Here is a 17,464-nt window from a genome sequence, read left to right as displayed (position 1 = left end):
CAAATGAAATGAAATGAAATGCAGCTGTCACCTAAGCTATATTGGACCACATTGAAGTTGCTGTATTCACGGGCTGGAATAGCAGGAAAACGCGTTTGCGGCAGTTAAATTTTCAAACATTCATCGAGCTCGCATGTCTATGCCTATATTTTATGTATAAGGGGGTTTGATGGCCAAATGGTTAGCACGTGAGCGCTGTATCATAAGGTCTGTTGTCAATGAGTCAGCTGGCTTGGTTTCGACTCCCCAGTTGTACGTGACAACAAAGATAATACCGTATGATTGCCGACTCGTCTTTAGCCCTTTACGTGATGTTGCGTTCTGGTTCGTGCGCATATTTTTTTGCGCAGGGGGGGGGTGTTTACTTCCGGTCTAGCTTTCGACAGTACGTACAATAGATATCTATGGTACGTACGCACAGTGACACGCGAAATTGACATTTTTGAAACTTACGTTTATGAAATTAATAAAATGAACACGTATATAAAAATTATATGAACAAAAAGAACAAGATATCTCCTTCCAAAATATTTTTAGAGTATTGCAAAAGATGAAATAGCTACTGTGTGACGTTAAGTTGAAAAAAGGTTACAAATGGGCAAAAAATGCCTTTCTTCATTTATGAATCATGTACCGTACCAATTTACACTAAAATTAGGAAATATTTTTGATATAGAGATAATACTTCAAACACCTTTATTTTTATTTTTCTAATACTTCAAATAAAAATGTTCTACAATTTAATTTGCAGAAGGAAAAAGGTTATATTGCGAGCTAACTAACCCGCACCTCTGTGCCACACACAGGCCTACGGTATAGGCCTATCTATAGTATGATTAATAAAATTAGATGTTGCATTTTATTATCAATTGCATGGTATATTAGAACAGTTTTAAAAATCTTGTTTATATTCAAATGTGCATTTTTTAAAATAAATTCAGCTTTGTTTGTATACTTTAGTTGATAAAGATGTAAATATCCCTACAAAATTCTTTTCCAATCTAGGCCTAATTAATAATTTTAGAAAATGGCCATTTATTTATTTTATGTCCCTCTGACGCTCTGTCATTTAATTTAGTTAATTTTATAAATGCAGACCCCCCCCCCCAAAAAAAAAAAAATATAAAAAAAATACACACATACTATTTTTTCAGCTTGCACAACTGGGAAAAAGTTTACTTATATAAATCCACCCCAATGTAAGCAATTATTTCATAGTCTTTTTGATCTAGGCTTTGTTGAGAAATTAAATTAGCTTCAGTAGATATAACAATTATATATAAGGAAAAAGAAAACACTATTAGTATTAAATAAAAAAGGAATTATTGCTTTAGTTATCAATGAAAAGGAATTTTTGTTCTAAAATAGATTCTTCCAGGAATCCTGTACATTAAAAGATTTACAAGAGTTGATAAAGGCAACTTCATCCTTGATATCTGATATTTCAATGTTGGCCACACCAATTTGATTTTCTGTTCTTCGGGCTTCGATATAAAAATAAATAGCTAATTAAATCATGTGAAAGATGTTTTGTTTAAAAATTTGGAACTATAAGCTTTTGAACAGTACAGCCAAGTACTTTTGGTGTTTAAATAGATGTATGTATTTTTCCAGAAGAACCAAATAAATAAATATAATGAACGTCCATTTCTATAGCGCAAAAATTCCGCAAAAATTGTGTTCATAGCGCTTGGCAAAACATACCTACACGAAGTCTTTAGCTCTAAGTTATCACTTGTTTGTAACAGATGAGTTTTTAAAAATTGTAAGGCACTACATTTATCTCATCATGTTGTTTATATGAATATATGATTACGGTATCCAATATCATTCATGTCATTAACATTTAACTTGTTTGCATACTAGACAAATTAGCCTATAGATCTAGTCAAATTTTTTTACAGAGTTACTTCGTGTAACCGGGGTAATTAACAAGACTGTTTTGTTAGGGTTTTTTTTAAAAAAAAAAAAAATTAAAACACGTCATCCAAGCGAGAACCAAAATATATTTCTTTATGTCCTAAATTAAAATAAAACAATAACAATAGACATAAATTTGAAGGGGAATTATGTAAGATTTAGATAAAGAGCTGGTCGTTCTCGTTATTAACTATAACATTTCAAAAATAGATAATGCAAATTGAATATATTGAAAATTTACCACCATACCGTTCTAATCTATTTAAAATCTGAGCAATCAGATGGCATCGAGAGTTGATTATGGTTTTTTCATGTTAATAAATGTCTAATTGATAATTTACATAACATTAAGGCCCAAAGAAAGACCTGCAATAAGCAGATTTAGCTCTTACATCATGCCTGTTTAACATTTAAAAACGCATCTTTAATTAACAATACTTTTATGATAAATTAATAAATGTATTATTAAATAAAGCGATCAGACAATGTTAATGTTACATAATTGGATGAATAATTATATAATTTATAGGCACCTTATTAGATTGAAATACCAACTCTTTCTTCCTCAACTGATAAGATTAAATTATTTAAATCAAAAAATGCAGTAGCCTAATATTATTGTTAAGATTAACTTATTTAATTGTAACAAAAATTGTAGGTTATATTTTTAATGATTAATTTAATTACATGGAACAGTAAACCAATATCCTTAAATATCGACCGGCAGCTATTTTTAAATATTAATTTTTCTCCAGAACCGTGTTATTTCCTGAAAAGCCATACATCTCAGCATTGTAACAAAACCAACCTTATCAATATCGGAGCAAAATTGACTGAATTCTGTAACACCAACTGGCAGATCCCTTTTTTGCGAAAATTGGTCATTTGGCTTCAATTCTCAACCTATTTAACCATCAACATAACCATACAAACACATAACACATAGCTTGAATGGTTTATTTTCTGATGTTTGAAATACATAAAATTAAATAATTATGCTTAATTCAACTATACAAAATTAAAATCAATAATGATATAATACAATCAAACAATTTAAACCAAATCCCTTGGTGAGTATTAAAATAAAACAAATAAAATAATGAAAATAATAATATCCCCCCTCCCCCCCCCAAAAAAAATGAAATAAAAAAAAAAAATATAAATAAATAGATACATAAAATAAAATACTTTATCAATATATTAATGTCTAGTGTCTCAATATTTATACACCCCCCCCCCCCACCCACACACGCACACACACAATATGAAAAGAAGTAAATAACATAAATAAAACATACAATTATTTATCAGTATCACAATAAATCAACATGAAATATATTTGCTTCACAAGCTGGCACTCCCCTAGGCCCCTAGGTAGCAAACAAAAGACGGGTACCAGTACGTTCTGCTGAAAATACAAAAGATTTTTAAAAAATTGTGTAATTAAAAGCTTATATATAGCCAACACAGCAATGTTATTATTCATACCAAACTGTATTTTATATATTTACGATTTATTAATGATCTGCAAGTATTATTTTACAAATTAATGAATTGAAAACTCTATTTTGCCGATTTTTAAAAGTAGGTCAAAGCTGTCAAACTTTGCCTTAACTGGACAACACACGTGTCGAGATTTTCATGAAATGTAATACTTATTTATAATACAATATAATATCAAAATTATAAGATATTCATTTTTATTCTTACCTCGAACATTGCTTCTATTTCTCGTTACCATTTAACCAGATGATGCCACATTTAATACTACAAGAAAGCGCTAAATAAAAATATCGCTACTGGGCCTATAGTAAACAAACAGCGAGAACAGAAGACCGGAAGTGATCAACCACCTTTCTCGCCGTTTCACGCGTTTCGCAACATAACATATCTATGGTGACAAGGAGTAGAGTCGCCTGTCCAATCTCTTGGATTTTCTCCGGATCCTCCGATTTCCTCCTGCTGCTAAAGAACCCTAAGCGCAAGCGAATTATTGAAATAAAGTTGAACCATGTGTTAGTCCCGAAATGACCTAGTTTGTGTCGAGTGGACGTTAAATCTCTACTATAGTATGTGTCCTACTATACGGTAAGCTCCGCAGAAATTTTTCGGGGATTTCAGGTTCTGCCCCCTTAAAATTCATCGAGCCCGTACGCCTATGCCCTTCATATCTTTAGACGAGCAAGGGAAATAACCATTAAACTGGCAACGTCTACTGGAACATTATATATGTGTTAGGGTTTCACTTACATCACTAAATATAATAATTATGTCGTATCAATTTTAAATACAGATTTTTAAATATTTAATTTAAACAAAGTAATGACGATCAAAGCTATCCTAAAATTAAATCTTTAATATCTCGGTCCGGATTGAAGAAATTTGACTGAAAGTTTGAGCATATGTTTTCATTTTCTATTTCTTAACTAATATAGCGAGAAAAGCTAGCTCTTTATCTAATCTTACCTAATGCCCCTTTAATGGGATAATTTATGGTTTTGTGCCAATTACAATTTCAATTCGTATGGCATGTTGACACAAAATACTATTAAAAGTAAAAGTTAGTGCAACCCGACGTCGTAAGGGTATAGGGTTATCGTACTGTCATACTTTTGAGCTATAGCTAAATTTATTTTTACAAATAAATCCTGCAATAAATTTTTTCCCTTTTTTAGAAAAAAAATATGTTTGTACAATTTCTATTATAATTGTATCATTATATATGTATACACAAGTCTATGTTTGGACATCGAATAGTAATAACATTAGTCGAGAATAGATGATTATTGACATAATGGCGAAAAACTCTTGAAATGTCAAGATGTATAATTTTGTGCAAACTTTGATTCTTTAACAGACATCCAACAATTCGCCTATTTTTGTCACTTATCTAAAGTACTATGTTAAAACACGTTTGTTTAATACTTTATAAAATATATAATATTATCGAGGATCTTATCTACAGCCTATAAATCTATGTAGTGGTTTGAAAGATGAATTTATTTGTAGAAACTACAAAATTTATAAATTACTAACTTACCTTTTATGTTTAATCCCACGGTAATCTTCAGGTAAAACTAAAATGGCGTTGTCAAACAAATATTATAATTTGTGACGACCCTTCTATCACGCGCTTATACAAATTTCAATTTTTCTCAGCGCGCAGATTATCAATAATATTGTAGGTCGTTTTGTGGCGATAGCTGTAATGTGACTGAAGAGAATCGTTATGTATGCGTACGCGTAACGATACTGTATTAAAGTAGCTAAGTCTCTAACTCAATATCATCCAAAATCTTCAACATTGAAAACACGATTTATTTGTCAAATTAAATCAACATTGATGTTGTGATCTTACCGGAAAAAGATGGGCTTTTGATATCCAATATTTAAGACAAAATAAACATTTTAAGCTTCTTTCTCTTTCAGCGAGTACGGCAAACTAGGATTGCCGAAAAAGACAAGTACGGCGAATGCTATTCGCCCGAAAAAGGAAAGACACTGACAGATTCAAGAACAAGTACGGCGAATGCTATTCGCCCGAAAAAGTCAAGACGCTTCCAGAGTACGGTGAACGCTGTTCACCCGAAAAAGGACAGTAATTAATAGAAATAAACGTTTTTAAGCTGTAAATACTGATATAAATATATTTTGAAAGTTTTTTTTGTTACATAAAGGTTTGAAAACTGAACGAGTCTGTTTTATTCCTACGGTGAAGCTCATTATAATTTTAGCAAAACACCGTTACTGACCACTTTTTAGCTGGTCCTTACACACCCTTCCGAAGTTCCGTTTACCGGTGGCTCGTGATCAGCCAGGAATTGATCACTGGTGGCAGAGATACCAAGCTCCCCATACCCCAAACGTCGTTTTCCCTTCAAGGAAACGTTACAAATGAATCGATTTACAAAATAATAATGTAATGACTGGTTTAAGTCGGGGACGGAATTACGTACCAAACCCTTTTGTTTACTATAGACTTATAGGCCTGTCAGGAATGTGAATGAATTTCAAAAAGTTGATTTAGTAATATTTCAGTGAGCACAACCATACTTCTAATTTTACAATATTGGGGAACTAATAAAATAAAAGTACAATATAATGAATACTGGTATTTTGTTTTTAAATTTAAATTATTTGATCTAATTCAAAGAAAAATGTACAAATGGAATTTTCCTTTTGAATATTATTTCTTTGTGAAAAAATACACATGATAATCAAGAAGAAAAGGATATCAGATTTGTGTCATTGAAGGAGTGGATTTGTATATAAATTAAGGCCTTGTTTGAGTAAAATTAAAAGAGCTATCAAGTGAATAATGCTGATTGAAGAAAGTTTTTCTTGTGCCAATTCCTATGGCATTACCTGAAATCGGTCGTACTTTCTTGGTATTGAGTCCGATTTGAATATAAACCCATCTGTAAAGTCTGACGCCAACTGCCTTTTTAATTTATGCATAAATTATATTAGTATAACTAAAACTGCATTTCTCTTTATTCAACTGTAAAATTTATTTGTAATTTGTAGACACAGAAATCCCTGAAGAAACTCTATTTTATGTTCAAACACACTACTACTAATAATTAATATGTATTTTTTTTTTTCAGACCAATAATACAAAAGCCATTGTATTTAATTTTATGAAGAACTTTCATTTGATGTGAACAAGGAATTTCTAACATGGAAGAAGGACAATAAAATATAATTCCTAAATAACCACCCGCACTGAGTGTTGATTCATCCCTAAATCCTAACTTTAAAATAGTTGTTGCACTGAATGAAAAGCAGGCTGTTATGCGAGTGCCTGAAAGACTTTGAAATATATTTCTTGTGAAAAATTGGAATAGACTCAGCTATCAACTGACTGTACATTATACACTTTCAGTTACACATTCTATTTTTTGGAAATAATTTTAATAAATATAATGAATGAAATCATTGGATTATTGTGAATATTTTGAAAATGTACTAGGGATAGAGACTGTCTATCTTGTCCACTCATTGAAATTATGAATTCTCCTCAATGTGTTTAAAGTCAATTTCTATTCAATTCATAAGATATGCAGCTCTTTTGTGTACAGGTGTATTCAGTAAACTGTAAAATTTACCTACTCCCTCCTCTATGATTACATAAAACCATTTATTGTAACTTTGACACACGGATCACAATTTACAATAGGGTGAATGAAAATATGCATAAATCTGGTAACTTTTCTCTCTGATCAAATGTGTGAAATTGTCATAAATTTATACAAATTTAAGGTTCAATGTGAATGCAACTATGGTATATTTTCTTGAGCAAATTTTCGAGATCCTAAAAGAATTAGCTTCACACAGTGTCACTTCACTATAAGCACAGTTCAGAATAGTAATGTCTTTACATTTTGTGGGTCTCTATTATATTGCAAATACACATATTATAAACGTTTAAATCCACAACTTTTCATATTTCAAATTTATTATTTCCTTTTAATAAAAAAAAAAAATATTTCATTCTGATCCACAGTACTTGGTGCCAATCCAAACTTAGTTTTGATATTTAATGCACTCCTTCATGCTTCCATAATACAGTATATGCAATGCTACCTGATGCACCACTGACAAAAAGGGAAAACAGGCAATTTTCTCAACAAACATCTGAATCCAAATCCAAATCTCCTTGATAGTGGGCAAACGCTTTCCTCCCTGTAAATGTCAATTTATTTTAATTTTATAAATCTTCATAACATGCTCAGAGAATTCAGTCTGATTTTGACTTTTTTTGACAGCTGATCACTGTTTTAGAAATAGGTAGGCCTATATAAAAATGAGGCCTAGTAGGCCTATATTATTTTAATTTTGCAAATCTTCACAAAATGCAATGAAATTTTCTACCTGCATATTTTGACCTTTTTTTTGACAGTGTTTTAGAAATAGGTAGGCCTATATAAAAATGAGGCCTAGTAGGCCTATATTATTTTAATTTTGCAAATCTTCAAAAAATGGAGTGAAATTTTCTGCCTGCTTATCATGACCTTTTTTTTGACAGCTGATCACCTTTTTTTTTAGAAATATGTAGGCCTATATTACAAGGCCTAGTATTATTTTAATTTTACAAATCTTCATAACATGCTAAGAGAATTCTGCCTGCATATTTTGACTTTTTTTTGACAGCTGATCACTGTTTTAGAAATAGGTAGGCCTATATAAAAAATGAGCCCTAGTAGGCCTATATTATTTTAATTTCGCAAATCTTCACAAAATGCAATGAAATTTTCTGCCTGCTTATCATGACTTTTTTTTGACAGTTGATCACCTTTTTTTAGAAATATGTAGGTCTATATTACAAGGCCTAGCATTTTTTTAATTTTACAAATCTTCCTTAAATGCTCAGAGAATTCTGCCAGAATATTGTGACTTTTTTTTTTGACAGCTTATGACTGTTTTTAGAAATAGACAGGGCATAATGAAGCCTAGTGGGTCTATATTATTTTAACTTTACAAATCTGCAAAAAATGCAGTGACATATTCTGCCTGCACATCACAATTATTATATATTTCTATGGTATTTAGTTCTATGATGTAGGCTAACGGAATCTGCCGAGGTTTGCCGGGTGTAACAGGTGACTGTTTCGACACGTGACGTCACATCACGCTCAATAGCGCGTGCATTGTTTACACAAGACGTTACTGATTCGGGCTAAATAGTGAATTTTACTTTTTATTTTTACCCATTTCATTTACACTAAAAAATAGGAAATGATTTTTACCTACAAATAATTTAAACGTCTTTATTTATTAAATTCTAAAACATTTTTTTTTTATGTATTAGAAAAATAAATAAAAACGTTTGACGTATTTGTTGGTAAAAATTATTTCCTGATTAGTTTAAATGGGTATTAAAACGAGTAAAAGGCTCCATTCCGCCCGAACCAGTAAGGTTTTATGTAAACAGTGCACGCGCAATTGAGCCTAATAATAATTGACGCCGCGTGATGAGACGTCACGTGTTGAATGTAGTCATCTTTTACAGAGATATTAGAAGACTTTCGTAATCCTCTGTGAAACAGATTGATACGATCTGTGCTGCAATCACAGAGTAAAAATAACTCTGTGCTGCAACTGATGGACTAAGACTAGTAATTATTTCCCCTTATTTCAGGATGGGTTGTAAATGTGTAACATTTTGTTCACAATGAAATCAAAACATGGTTAGGTCTAAATATTAAGGCCAACTCAACTCCAGATTTGGTCTAAAGTCACGAGATGTAAACAAGACTGACCCTAACCCCAACCCAAGACCCAGTCCTTACCCTAACCCTAACCCACAATCTTGTCAAAAAGCATGTAGCCTAGGCCTAAGCCAAGACCTAGTTCTGACCCTAGCCCAAACCCACAATTGTGTCAAAAAATCATGTGCCCTAACCCTATTTACATGTTGTGACCTTGAACCAAGTCTGCAGTTGGCCTTAACATTTAGACCTAATATGTTTTTGACATCATACAATGAAATGTTAACATGTACACTCCAAAATTCACACCTGTGTGACTTTTGACCAAACATGCAGTTGGCCTTAATATTTAAGCGAACCTCAAAACATGGCATCTACCTTTGAGATTGGTTTAGACTTATGTGACACTCAAGGTTTACTTTTTTACTGATTGTTAACTGGTTTCTTTTTGGAGGGCCAGTGACGGGCTGTTCGCGAGAAATAAAGAGGTTTATTTCTATTTCCAGTTGAAACCATATTTTTTTCTTATTTTCTCACTGTTTTTAATTGCATATTTATCCCCAGCCTCCTATCATTTCAGGTGCCAGGGCAATGTTTCATAGAGTGGAATGATTGACCTCAACATAAGTATTAAAAAAAAAGAAGCAAAACAGGTGAGATAAATGTGCATTTCATACACTTTAAGAAGTACATCCAACCTCATCCCCACTTCTGCTCACTAATAGTAATGGGCTGGAAATTTGGTACTGCACAGGCCTGTCTTCTCCCCTTGACATTTAACTGAATGACAGAATTCCACATTTTGACCATTTTCTGGATGTCAATGACCATTTCCCTGGATAGTATTCGCCCCAGAATTCTCATTCTCATCCAAATTTAACATTTCAGGTCTACATCTCAAAACCTGATCTCTTCCTGGACTGGCTTTAGGAGAACGATGATGCATATCAATTTCATCCCTGATCTCTATGACACCTGTGGTGGAAGTGGAGGGCAAATCGTAATCAGTTTGGGTTCCAGCCCCGAGGACCTCTGTAAACTTTGCTTTTTGGTGATGATTTAATTTCCGAGCTTGAAAAGGACGCTTGTGTGTTTATCATGGCCTCTCATATTGGAAGATAACATTAATGGCTTGTGTGTTGATCGACGGTTGTGCATATCTCTTGGTCAGGAAAGTTGTAGGCACCATCGCCATTGTAAATCATTTGACAGGCCCGAGTGAACGGGGCGACCTATGATTGGTCAGCAATGTATCAGATTCCATACCGGGGGGTGGGGATGAAAAAACTGTTGTAGTGTTACATAATCAGGTTATTTCAACTTACTTATCCTGTGGAAATACAGCTATATAGGAGATATTTTGAAATTCATAGGCACTGCATGTTTCAACATTTTAGATTTGACCACAATTTGGCACTTGAAACTATGTTAACAGAGAAAAACTGTGTGGTTTTCGATGAAAGTGTTAAAAGTCTAATATTGTATCATGATTACTGTTTTAAAGTATTTTCGTGTTTGATTTATATTGAATTCATCTCATCTTTTTGAAGAATGCATTTATGTTCAAAAATAAAAATGTTCTGTGGAATTCAAAATTCATGTGCTTTTAAATTATCAGATTCCAAACTGGGGGGTAGGGATGAAAAAGCTGTTGTAGTGTTACATAATCAGATTATTTCAACTTACTTATCCTATGGAAATACAGCTATATAGGAGATATTTTAAAATTGATAGGCACTGCATGTTTCAACATTTTAGATTTGACCACAATTTGGCACTTGAAACTACGTTAACAGAGAAAAACTGTGTGGTTTTCGATGAAAGTGTTAAAAAGTCTAATATTGCATCATGATTACTGTTTTAAAGTATTTTCGTGTTTGATTTATATTGAATTTATCTCATCTTTTTACAGAATGCATTTATGTTCAAAAATAAAAATGTTCTGTTTAATTCAAAATTCATGTGCTTTTAAATTTCTGTCTGAAATTCCGTAGTTTTCTGATGTATTATAGTGTTTGCAGAATGCCGCACAGCTCATCTGAAAATGCATAGATTTTCATATTCCTTGGCCAGGGAATTGCATATATGTTTGTTTATTAGATAACAACAGATTTGTTTAAACTGCAGAAACATGTGAGGTATATAGGACTAAGACTAGTAATTATTTCCCCTTATTTCATGAAGTAGTGCGAGTTATAAATAGACAATTTTTCCCTTAATTTTTTTCTCCCCTCTTCCTGCATTTGGGTTGACTTTTTGGTCTAGAATTGGAGAAAAGGGATCAAATTTGCAATTCCATAGCAGTTTTGGGTAATACTGATGATATTACAGCGGAGGGATAGGGGGTGTAAAGTGTCTTTCTGCAGAGCAATCATTGTGTCGGAAGTGAGATTTTCACCCCTGTCAACTTCAAATCCGTGTAGCAAAAAATCTAAACGGTCAACCCCCTACAAAATTATGATGAGGAGATTGCCAAATGTTGTCCCCATTGTGCCTATAAAGATTGGAACCAACGGAATGTTGAGCAAAAAGCTACAGCCTGTGATGTTACAGTCATTTAACATTGAAGTCAATGGGCAAATAATTGCTAGTCTGAGTCCTGATGAAATAGGTGAACAGCGAAAAAGTTTACTCGTGTAAAGGGAGATAACTATAGTAATTAATGGGGTTGTCTTCCCGGAAAGCGGCCATATTACGTGTGCCCATGGTTACGTTTGCCAACAAAATTGCTGTATTTTTGTTCGGTACAATAACTGTTGTTTGCACGTAGTTTTTTGACAGTCTTGGGAGAAACACGAGAATTTCAAGATGCCAGGTACCACGGCAATAGCACAGAGGCCAATGGCTGAACAGATTGAAGAGCTGAAGTCAAAAATAGCGTTGTTAGAGGGTGATCGAAAAGCATATTTTGAGTCTGCTTCGTACGCCATTAAACAAAATCGAGAAAATGTACAAGCTTTGAGAAAAGAAACTTGGGAATTAAGAAAGCGTCTAAGTGACAAACTAAAACAAGACGAACATGTTATTGGTAAGGCGTTTCACGACAGGCCAGTTGAAAGAGCAGCCCTGTCAAACAAAAGTGGAAAACAAGCCATCACTATTTTGGATCATAAAGTTTCTGACACTTCAAAACGTCTGAACTCATTACGTCACCAAACAGCTATAAAACAGAAGAAATTAGAAGAATACCAGACACAGATTAATCAGATGAAACAGGTTAGAAAAAATCAATTAATAATCAAATAATGTACAGCTGGGGATAGCTTAGTTCAGCTCCGAACGTAGGTCTCATTACACTCACCCTGTACATTCAGGGACTGTCCTATTGAATCCTTGTCGATAATCTAATCGCTTCCCACGGCCAGTCAATTTTACTGGGCAACTTTTTACTGAGAAAATAAGACCTTGCTTACCTCGCTAGAACCAGTATGAGGGACAGAATACGCTGTTAAAAACCAGTTCGAAATGATTGACTGATGACATCTGTTTATCCATCGAATAAACGAAGACAGTAATTTATTCAGGAATATTACTGATCTGAACTTCAAGTCATAGGCAGGGACAGAGTACAGCTGGGGATAGCTTAGTTCAGCTCCGAACGTAGGTCTCATTACACTCGCCCTGTACATTCAGGGACTGTCCTATTGAATCCTTGTCGATAATCTAATCGCTTCCCACGGCCAGTCAATTTTACTGGGCAACTTTTTACTGAGAAAATAAGACCTTGCTTACCTCGCTAGAACCAGTATGAGGGACAGAATACGCTGTTAAAAACCAATTCGAAATGATTGACTGATGACATCTGTTTATCCATCGAATAAACGAAGACAGTAATTTATTCAGGAATATTACTGATCTGAACTTCAAGTCATATCTTAGCCTATTCAGAATATGACATTCTCCATAACAAATTACCAAAAAATATTTTTGTTGAAGTCTGGTTATATGGAGCTTCTAATTACCCTATTTCCTACCGGGACCTCATTTGACCTAATTCTGGAGGGTTGGTTTCAAAATGAATTAAAATCCCAGTTCTTATCACAAATGCTAAAAAAAGCTCTCCCCAAGAGATTCAGGAGAGCTTTCTCAGAATGATTTACTCTTTTTCCAATTTCAGGAGAGCTTTTTTTGACTCTCCCAGAGTTTATTCACATGAAGGCCTGTAATACAATGGTGGCGTTGAGATTGAGGATATTTCTACAAACCAAGTCCGGGACTTGGTTGTTTAAAGCTTTAGAAACAACCAAGTCTCACTTGGTTAAAGCTAGAAACAACCAAGTCCTACAGCTTCCGCAATTATTTATCATAAGATAGCTAAGTCTCTCTGAAGTCTAATAAAACATATTTTTAACAAATAAAGATCTTCAGTTTGTAAATTGTATCAGATAAGCTTAAAGTTGCTAAGTCTCTAAACTCAATATCTTCCAAAGTCTGCAACATTGAAAACATGAAATATTTGTCAATTTAAATCAACATTGATGTTGTGATCTTACCTGTCCAATATTTAAGACAAAATAACATTTTACCACTGGTACACAAATCGTGTACCCTCAGTCATTTTTTTTTAAGGCAAGTGATTGCTCTCAAGCGTCTGCCACTCACATGAATGTCGACATAGGGGAGCTTTTCTCCCTTTCCTTAAAATTGAAAATCGATCTCCTTTACAAAGTCATGAGGGGTTTATTATCATTTATGAATCCATGAATGACCCCCTAACATGCAGTTATTGATCTTCAGAACCATTTCCCATACACACAACTAATCACTCTCCTTGATATCAGATCACTCTCCTTAATTTCTAAATTACTCTTCTTATCGAAACTGGGAGAGCTTTTTTAGGGGAGCGATTTTTTCAATTTGTTGATTTTTTTTTCTATTTTAGGATTCGGCCGATGCAGCAGCCATGGACAAAGGTGAATCACAAGAAGCTCAGATGATGCGCTACCTAGAAAATAGTTACGATAAAGTTGCCATGAAATGTGAAGAGGCCAAACAAGTACAGCGAGTCTATCTAGATATAAAATCCCGATTTGAACAAGAGGCCCAGAACTATCCAACAAAACTCGATGCAATTGAAGCTGAAATCAAGAAAACAAAACAAGAAGTAAACGATCTTAAAGTCATGCAGAATGACGCCATCCTCTCCAAAGAAGCGGCAGCAAAAGAATTGCAGCAACAAGAAGAATATATTTACAGTGAGAGAAAGAAAAGAGAAATAGAATTACAACGAATGAAGAAAGAAGCTGATGAGAAAAAGATGCAACATGAACGAACAGAGAAACGATTGGCACAGCGTGGATCTATTCAACAAGATGAAATGACAACACAAGAAAAAATGGCTTTGACAGGTAATTTGGAAAAATAATATAGTCACGCTTTTATTGCTGAAAGTTCGTTCCTGTAAGAAAACCCCTCAGACGATGATCCATAACTCTTTAAGTTGAATCCTGATGTTATCAGGCATTTCTTTTACCAACTGGAGAATTCCCCTACAATGAATCCCAAACAGCAACATAGCTTTTCTAAAATGCCCCCCCCCCCCCTCGGTCGATTGTTGTTTTTTTTGGTGGGGGGGGGGGGGCAGTAGCCTAATGGATCTGCTTCAGATTATCAGGTTTATCATTGATTCAAGTGTTATGGTTTTGACCCCATGCTTGTAATTGTATGTGATTATTAGAAGAGTCCTTAACCTGGTAGATTTTCTCCTGGTTCTCTAGTTTCCTCCCACTGCTAAAAAACCCTGAAAACAAATTATTGAAATTAATATTCATTGTACCATATTTTGTGTTGAGTGTTATGGTTTTGACCTCTACTTCTCTCTGATTTGGGTTAAGAATAAAATTTGTCCTTTGATTTGTATGGCAGTATCCTCATTCAAATTTAGGTCAGTAGTTAAATTCCATGCTGAGATATAATCAATTGAAATTTTTAGTACATGTTCCATAAAAAATGAAACATAAATCCTTCCAAATGAAATGTTAGCTATTCAAAGCTTGTCTTACCACTAATCAGAATAACACAACTCCATGCTTTATTTTAACCTAAATGAAAGTAATTAAAAGTGGTGGGGACCATCAGGACCAAGACCTTATCTTTATGACAACCAGTGCAAAAGTTCTTAAATAAAGTGCGAAACCAAAGCTTTTGTAATCTAGATGCAAAATATCAATCTTTTTTGTTTATTTTTAGGTGAGGAACAGCAGCAGAGAATTACAACGTATGAAGAAGCTTTCCGTCGAATAAAGGAAGCTACAGGAGTGTCCGACACTATGGAAGTCGTACGCCGATTCGAAAACCAGGACGACACAACCCGACACTTGGAAGACTTGAAAAAAGACAATGAAAAACAGATTTCAAGACTGAAGGAAGACAAAGAAAAGTTACAAGAAGAATTCGCCGAAATGAAATATTCTGGAGAAGCGAAATTATCAAGTGGAGAAATGATGTTGGAGCAATACGAAACACATTTACAAAAAGAGGAAGGCAGACGCGACGAAGCTGATGAGAAATTACAACGTTCCAGTAAAATTCTTGTATCAGTTAAAGCAGGCGTTGAACATCTAGCAGATAAATTACATCACTTAAAGGCTAACAAGGGTCATGTTCCAACAGCACAGATTCAGCCATCTTCGGATGAATATGTTCTCGATCAGTTATCAACCAGTGAAGAAAAGTTGTTGAAAGTGGTGGAAGAACTTGATGCCAGTGGTAACGATCTCAGTGACGTTATGAAACAAATGGAGGAAGAAGAATTCAGAGTGAATAATGAAAAACTACCGACCTTCAACACACGTATAAAATTACCCCAAACGCAGAGAGATTTGGTATATGACGATGAAGAAGACAGTGGAGACGATGACTTTGGCGTTCCTAATCGATCGTCTATCAAAAAGCAATCACAGTTTATCATTGACTCAAAAACAAAAAGACGAGTGGCCAAAAAGAAGAAGAAGACAAAATAAATAATGGCTAAATGGATAAAAGTATTATTTAGTTTTCATGATGTAAGTGTATAAAGTACTGACATAGTACCAGTATACAAGTTTTAACCTCATTAGACTGACTCCTGAATCAACATTTAATTTTGAGATCTGGGACTGTGAAAATGTATGATTTTCAGACACTGACATAATTATTTAAGTTATTCCGAGTTCACATGTAAATTATTTCATTATAAATTTCAATCAAAGTTTTAGTACAATCATTGATCAGTTCATTACAGAATTTGATATAAAGTTATTGTCTTGTAATTGCTGTTATATATTTCCTAAGGTCAATTTTTATTATTTTCTATAAAATAATAAGGATATAAGTTTGATTGATCTGTTACATAAATTGATCCAAATTATATTTAGCAAAAGATCAGTTTGATATTTTATTGATGGACATTATTATATTAAGGATGTGTTATGTAAGATTTCAATAAAGAACTGGAGGTTCTTCTATGAAATGAAAAATTAATATATTCAAAATTTCAGTCAAATTAAATTATTCTGAGTGAAGTTATAGGTGTTTGAAATTTTGACAAGATAATTTTGATTGTCAAGAATCATTGCTATGATAATAAACAAAGTCTTGATTATCCATTTTAACATTGAATTAGTAAATGGCATGGGTGTTCTAAACCATTCAATATCACGACCATGCATCATTAATGTCTTAAATGAAAGTTCAATACATATTGTTTTGTTATTAATTAAAAAGTAGAATGATGATTGTTTCTTGAAAAATTGATTAGAAAAAAATGAATTGAGATTACCAAAGTGATTGTCTGTGCTAATAATTTCGTGTAATTGTGTTTTTCGACCATGTAGCATGATCATATTATGTATATTTATTGTTGTTTTTTTTTCTATTTAAAGTCTTCTGTGATAATCAAGCATTAAATATTTGAAATGTCAATTAGTCTTTTTGTACAGGTCACAATTTTGTTGACTGAAATTTATTTCAATGTTAGACACATCTGCTAGTTCATTTTATGATGGGAAGCTATTCCAGATTGAGAGGGGGTGGGGGACACATTTGTTGAGTGATTCTGGGGTTGCGTTCTGCCATCCGAGAAGATGCCTGGCCTCCACTTGACAGTGATAATGCCTGCAGTACAGGCGAGTCAACTGTTACCGAGGTCAAAGTGTAAAAGAACCCTTGATTGCTGGTATTCTGTGGAAGATGCTGCAAAATTCTCCATTCTAGCAGTGCACACATGACTACAAATTTGAACTGTATCGTGTTGATCTCCATTTCATTTCTGTAATGTTTCCGGAGCAATTTCATATGTATTTTTACAACTGGACACTCCCACACACACACAAATGATGTGAACCACATTTTCA

General features: G+C 33.6%; 2 protein-coding genes across 4 annotated transcripts in view; one reads left to right on the top strand and one right to left on the bottom strand.

The window, feature by feature from the left end:
* Positions 1-5,115, bottom strand: part of LOC126811704 (uncharacterized) — a 53,033-nt gene extending 47,918 nt beyond the window's left edge. For 2 of the 3 annotated variants that reach the window (XM_050537566.2, XM_050537573.2), the window contains exon 1: positions 4,961-5,110. The gene's annotated coding sequence lies outside the window, so the exon portion shown is untranslated. Of the gene's footprint in view, positions 1-4,960 lie in introns of all 3 variants that reach the window. The other variant, XM_050537559.2, reaches the window with a different exon arrangement.
* Positions 5,116-11,813: 6,698 nt separating this feature from the next.
* Positions 11,814-17,033, top strand: LOC126811692 (outer dynein arm-docking complex subunit 3). Its single transcript, XM_050537529.2, has 3 exons — positions 11,814-12,347; positions 14,014-14,479; positions 15,321-17,033. Exons 1-3 carry the CDS (start codon positions 11,940-11,942, stop codon positions 16,091-16,093), a joined length of 1,647 nt encoding a protein of 548 aa, XP_050393486.1. The 5' UTR covers positions 11,814-11,939; the 3' UTR covers positions 16,094-17,033.
* The last annotated feature ends 431 nt before the right edge of the window (positions 17,034-17,464 follow it).

Source organism: Patella vulgata, chromosome 1 (assembly GCF_932274485.2).
Source record: "Patella vulgata chromosome 1, xgPatVulg1.2, whole genome shotgun sequence".
Classification (NCBI taxonomy): Eukaryota; Metazoa; Mollusca; class Gastropoda; family Patellidae; genus Patella; species Patella vulgata.
This window is presented reverse-complemented; position numbering and strand designations above follow the sequence as displayed.